At 38.2% G+C, this 6000-nt stretch overlaps 1 protein-coding gene across 1 annotated transcript in view; it reads right to left on the reverse strand.

Annotated features, from left to right (window-relative positions):
- Positions 1-5387, reverse strand: part of tox3 (TOX high mobility group box family member 3) — a 71010-nt gene extending 65623 nt beyond the window's left edge. The window contains exon 1 of the mRNA XM_010892652.4: positions 4523-5387. Within this exon, the coding sequence (XP_010890954.1) occupies positions 4523-4624 (102 nt within the window). The 5' untranslated portion in view covers positions 4625-5387. The remainder of the gene's footprint in view (positions 1-4522) is intronic.
- Positions 5388-6000: the final 613 nt, after the last annotated feature.

Below are 6000 nucleotides of genomic sequence, written 5' to 3' on the forward strand. Positions count from 1 at the left end.
CACTTCTTACATACCATACGGTCAAGTTGCTCCCACAACAGCTAGGGTTGAAATTTGGTGAATATGCTTGCCACTCCATTATAGACAGAATACCGTAATTTCCCGTTTATAAACCGTGGCTTATACTTGGATTTTGAAAACATTTTCAACCATAGTGGTTAATACATGGGTGTGGCTAATACATATGTTAAACATTTTTAACCCGTCTCCACTGGCAAACTTTTCACAGAGGATTGCTTAACGACGTAGAGGTCTCAGAAACTCATGTAGCAAATATGATACAATGGGCTATACAGGGTTTTCAAAAACATATTTTATTGTTCCACAAATTAATTTTGATAGCACCCTATGACAGGTGTTTAATATTAATGTACAATGTACGCACACATCATAATTCTCCACGCAAGTGGTTAATATATGTGTGTGGTTAATACTCAGGTTTGTATACACACAAAGCTATAAAATTAATGGTGCGGTTTGTGTCTGGGTTATACACAGGGAATTATGATACCAGCTGACTGATTCTTCCCTAAGTAGTTCTTACATAGTTTGGAGCTGTGCTTGGGGTCATTGTCATGATCAAGGGTATGGCATGGCCTTCCTTCTTCAAGATCCCTTTTACTCTGTACAAATCTCCCACTTTAACACTAACCAAAGCCCCCCCAGACCATCACATTGTCCCCACCAGGCTTGACAGATTGAGCACTCCTCCAGTATCTTTTGATTTTTGTGTGCATCTCACAGAAGTTTTTCACCTCAAACTTAGATTTGTCTGTCCTTAACACTTTCTTCCAATCTTCCTCTGTCCATTGTGTGTTCTTTTGCCCATTTTAATATCTTATTTTTATTGGCCAGCCTGAGATATGGCTTTTCTATGCAACTCTTTCCTAAAAGGCCAGCATTCTAGAGTTGCCTGTTCGCTGCTGATGTTGAGACTGGTGTTTTGCGGGTCCTATTTAATGAAACTGCCAGTTGAAGACCTGTGAGGTGTTTACTCCTCAAATTAGACTTTCCATTGTATTTGTCTTCTTTCTTAGTTGTGCACCAGGGCCTCCCACTCCTCATTCTATTCTGGTTAGAGCCAGTTTGCGCTGTTCTGTGAAAAGTGTAATACACAGCGTTGTAAGAGATTCAGCTTCAGTTCCTTGACAATTTTTGGTGTGGAATAACATTTATGAAGAAAGTTCTTTGTTTCTGGCCATTTTGAGCCTGTAATCAAACCCACAATTGCTCATGCTTCAGATACTTAACTAGTCTAAAGAAAGCCAATTTTATCAAACAGCAGTTTTCAGATTTATGTTATTTTAAAGGACAAAAAATTTGCTTTTCTTTCAAGGACATTTCTAAGTGACCCCCAAATTTTTGAATGATAGTGCACATTTTAAAAAAAGTACAGTTGAGAAAAGCCTGAAAAAGCTCATAGCCTTTAGTAATGTCTGGGATGTAAAGCTGGTTCAGTCACGGAGACTACAAATTGTCCCAGATGTTAAGACATGGTTATATAAGAGTCAATGTCAAATGTTTGAAGAAATTCCCCCCAATGTGGACAAAAGCAAATGTAGGGTTTCAGAAGTGAAGCATGGGTAACTTTTACTGAATACCACCAAAAGTATAAACTAGAAATCCAGTAAAAGCCCTACACAATTACTGCAGATACATTTAATTCAATGTGACTGGACACAATTTCGGTAGTACAAACTACCCACCAATCAATGTCTAAAAAGTGTTCCTGTAAGTATAGAACCTTAAACATGGTTGACTTGTGTCCCATTCTCAAACGGCACAACCAGCGGAAACAGTCCTGTCATACAATATACACTATTAAGCATTCAAAAGGTAAAGAGTAATAGCAAAGGTCGCTATTATTACATATGATGTGTTTCAAATCAGCTCCTAATTAAATTTTTCATCACAGATATGAGGTTCCATTCAACTAGATTACTTCCAGTTTATTTTCTTGTAGAGTACATTATATTAACATATCATCCAGTTTCCAAGTCAGAGCTATTCATAAGTCATAATGAACCATGATGACTGTAGCAGCTAATTAAGTTTGTGCCATTCATTTGGATGTTTCTGTAGATTTAAAGGAATCTGTGATGTTTGAAAGTACCACTGTGTGCCTTTTTTCTCCATTGTCATTCAAATTAAACGATTTCTTCAGACAACATTTCCAGATACTGCACTCTGAAAATGCTAGTTTGTTTGGCTGACCCAACAGCTGTGTTAAAGGCAATTGCGCACTCTTTTTTTTTAAACTGCCGGGTTATTGATGCTGGGTTACTGAGATATGACTAAGTGGGTCAGATCAGAAGTCTGGAGGCATAGCTTGTAGTTGTATTTGGCTCCTCGAGCCAACCATGAAATTAAATAAATTTCAGGTTAATCTGTTTTGTTGTATTACCGCATGCTAAGGGTGGACACTGATGGTGTTTTTGCCTTAATAAGGCTTATTCAAGCGTATGGGTTCCTCAAGAGAATATGCACATCTTAATATTGGGATATTTAATAAAACAAACCCCAACGTAATATTTCACTACTGGGACCCACCATTAACTGAATGATGGGATACAACCATAATTATGTATTGACTGTTATACTAGGATAACTAATGTGCAACAGTATTGAAGGGAAATTTAAATATGCAGTGTTCAATCTTAATGTGACGAACTAACATGATACTGATTCCCATGGGTGGTCAATGGGCTCAATCTGAAGGCCACGCCTCTAATGACTCATGCCCCCCAAAAACAATCTCTGGATTACATTAAAAAAGACACAGCTGCTGCGACAACCCAACTGATGGTTAAAGAAAATATGCCAATGTTTTTTGGTAATTTAGACAACAAAACTGGTTGGGTGAAAATATGCCAAAATGTGTTTTGTCCTACAGAAACAGCGTTGGGTTACCGAATGCCTAAGTTGGGTCATTTCTGTGTTGCTTTTTTGTTTTTCTTACACTGAGTATCTACTGACATTGACCTATTGACAGCATAGTTGAGGTTTTTCTGTGTGCAAACTTGCTGTGAAGGCTAATACATCTATAACGCTTTTTCATATTGACTCAAATTGAAAACATAACACATTGTCTTGATGACTAATGTTTCCTTTAAAGTGGTTTTATGAAACATGATTGGGGGTGACTTGTCTTACATTATGCAAACATGGACAAGTAATTTTTTACTGAAAACACAGGCTTCTAACGTGTGCTTTGAGATGAGGCATATTGCAGAGGGAGTGCGTCATTTAAATTCCTTCTCACACTACAACTGGATTACACTACAATTGCATTTTGGCCTACTGAAGTGCATTTTTTATCCTCAAATTTTGCCCCAATTAGTTTTTCAGCAGAAAACACAAGACGATTCTTCATCTGTTACATAAAATAATATTGTAGCTGCTGGGTGATGTACTATAGGATTCAGAGTGAATGATATGTGCTGACAAATCAGTTAAACTAAGGTGGTTGTACTTTAGAGCTTTAACAAGACTAGGTTATTTGGCCAAGCAAACACAAACACTCTGTTCTGGTACAGGAGTATTGTGTTTCCTCCTGGTTCTCAGAACAGTTTTAAAGGATGGTCTTGGAAAGACTCAGGAGAGTAATTTGATATGGACTGTCTCGCTCAAAAAGTTTTGGCGACTTACCATGATTTCACATCCTGAAGGAATTATCTTTTTCAAAACAAATACTTAAATATGTGAACTGGTTCCGAACCAAATTAACTGTCAATCTGGATGTGGGTTCTGTATGTTTGAGGATGTGTCAGATAGGATGAAAGCTATAACCCTACCAGGTATTGTTTGAAAACATCAGTAAACAAGCACACATCTCTTTGAGGGAAAAATATGGAATATCAGCAGATGTATCAGATCTTCAGATATCAACATAAACATCCAGATCATCACAATGTTCAATCCCAGATGTACATTATTTGCAACATTGTTGGTATGGGCATAATTTTTGGTGTGCCCACGTTGAATCTAAAGCATATGAACTGCATGTTGATGGCATGTAGAATACAGGAAAAATATAGCAGTGCCCATTCTTCTTACCATTAAAATAGTATCAATCAAGTCACACAAAATCTAGTTACTGTAAACTAGCAGTGTCACTCCCACCTGGAACGAATAGCTTAATCTGCAAGAGATTTGGTACCACAACTTCGTGCAACTGAGACGCGTTATTTGAGAAAGCATTTCCACGTGTAAACAAACATGCAGAGCTCCTGCACCAAAGATGGCAACTTCTCGAGCAAACTGATTACTGTGAAAGTGTGTAAAGCAGTAGTGAAACGTCCACTTGTCTTGGGTTTTCCTATACTTTTAACTGCATTATGATGGCAATCAAATAGGTCTCCATGGTGAAAGCGTAACCAAATTAATTCCCATAATCATACAGCACCATGTACAACCAGTATATCAGCTTGTCAGTAGAGTCCGGGGGAATGGAGTAAGAATATAGTTTGCAGAAACATGATAGAAGTAAGCGAAAGAATGCATATGGAACATAATTTCTTACCTTATTGTAGTTGTAGTAGCCCAAACAGTGGGAAAAATCCAGATTTGGTGGATCTCCTGGAATAGGATTTCCTCCGGCAGTCGGATAAAACCGTACATCCATGATGTATCAGGAAACAGCGCAGCTATACTGTGAACAGAGCTCAATTTGTTTCTACCTTTTTACAATCCACGCTTAGAGGCGGCGAGACGGGTAAGAGCTACTAGCAACGTATTACAGTCAAATAAATATAAAGAGGGTATGGGCAGGATAAGGTGTTGGTTAAGCAAATGGGTAAATAAACCAAGTAGCCTATTGATATTCCTCTTCTACTCGTTGAAAGAGCTCTTCATAGTTTAGCAACCCACGCTCGTCCTAGGCTATATCTGCGCCAACCCGCGGTGTTTGCCCATACATTTAAGCAGCTGCTATACACAAAGAAGCCACGCGACCGGCCGGGAGAAACTGAACAATCTCCCTCTTACCCTGTTCAGCTTGAGAAACAAAAAGTAAAACAGTTATAACGTCGTAGTAAAACTTGTATTCATCTAAATTCAGTCGGGCTGGAGAGTTATTGTCCATGTGAAAAGCGAAAGTTTTTCCTCCCCTTTGCTTCTTCCGAAAGTTTTCTTTTCCTTAAGTTTGCACAGTAGTTGGCGAAGTTAATTTAACAAACCACAACGAAGTACATTGCATTCCCTGGTATTCTTCTATGGCCTATTCCTCCCGCACTTCAGTGGGGTATAGCGGGACCAAAACAAATAAATTGGTGCGCTGAATCAATACTGTACAATTAGTATATTTGCTGTACAGCACTGGATAGATGCATGGTTCAGGGTTAGGCTCTGTTGTATTCGCTGAAATGATGAACAATGTGTAAACTGTGAACAACCGAAGCCACTCCCCAAACACAACACGCCACACCCACTTACCCAGCATCTGCCTGAAATGAAAACACTGAGCTGTGCTCTGGACGTTTTTATGCTGGAGCGTTCAGATATAGATATGTTATGTGGAACAAAAATGCCTCTGCTACATACACAGTAGGCAATCAGATGCTCTTGTCTTGAAATGTTATACTGCATTCATTTCAATCGTTTTTATGTGCATACAATTGCCAATGAGTGACATCATGGTCACCACTAGAATTTATTTTGACATACATATGCGATTTCTTTGCAGCTTGTCTTGTGTACACAAATACAAGTAGAGATAGGCACGATGACACCATAACTCTAGCAACAAGAAAGCATGTGCTTGTCCAAAATGACACAGGAATCATGGGCACTAGTAGTCAGGTCTGTACATTAGTTACCTAGTTCATAATTTATAGTCATGTTAAACATTTAAGAAAGGTCAAAACGATAAACAACAGTATTTCTATGTATCTCATTATTGATACAATAATATAACAACACAATTGTTTAATACAATGGGTTACTGGGGCATTATGTATTATTTTGCATTGTAATGTATTAAAATGTCCATATATTAGCAGT

This window comes from Esox lucius, chromosome 2 (assembly GCF_011004845.1).
Source record: "Esox lucius isolate fEsoLuc1 chromosome 2, fEsoLuc1.pri, whole genome shotgun sequence".
Taxonomy (NCBI): domain Eukaryota; kingdom Metazoa; phylum Chordata; class Actinopteri; order Esociformes; family Esocidae; genus Esox; species Esox lucius.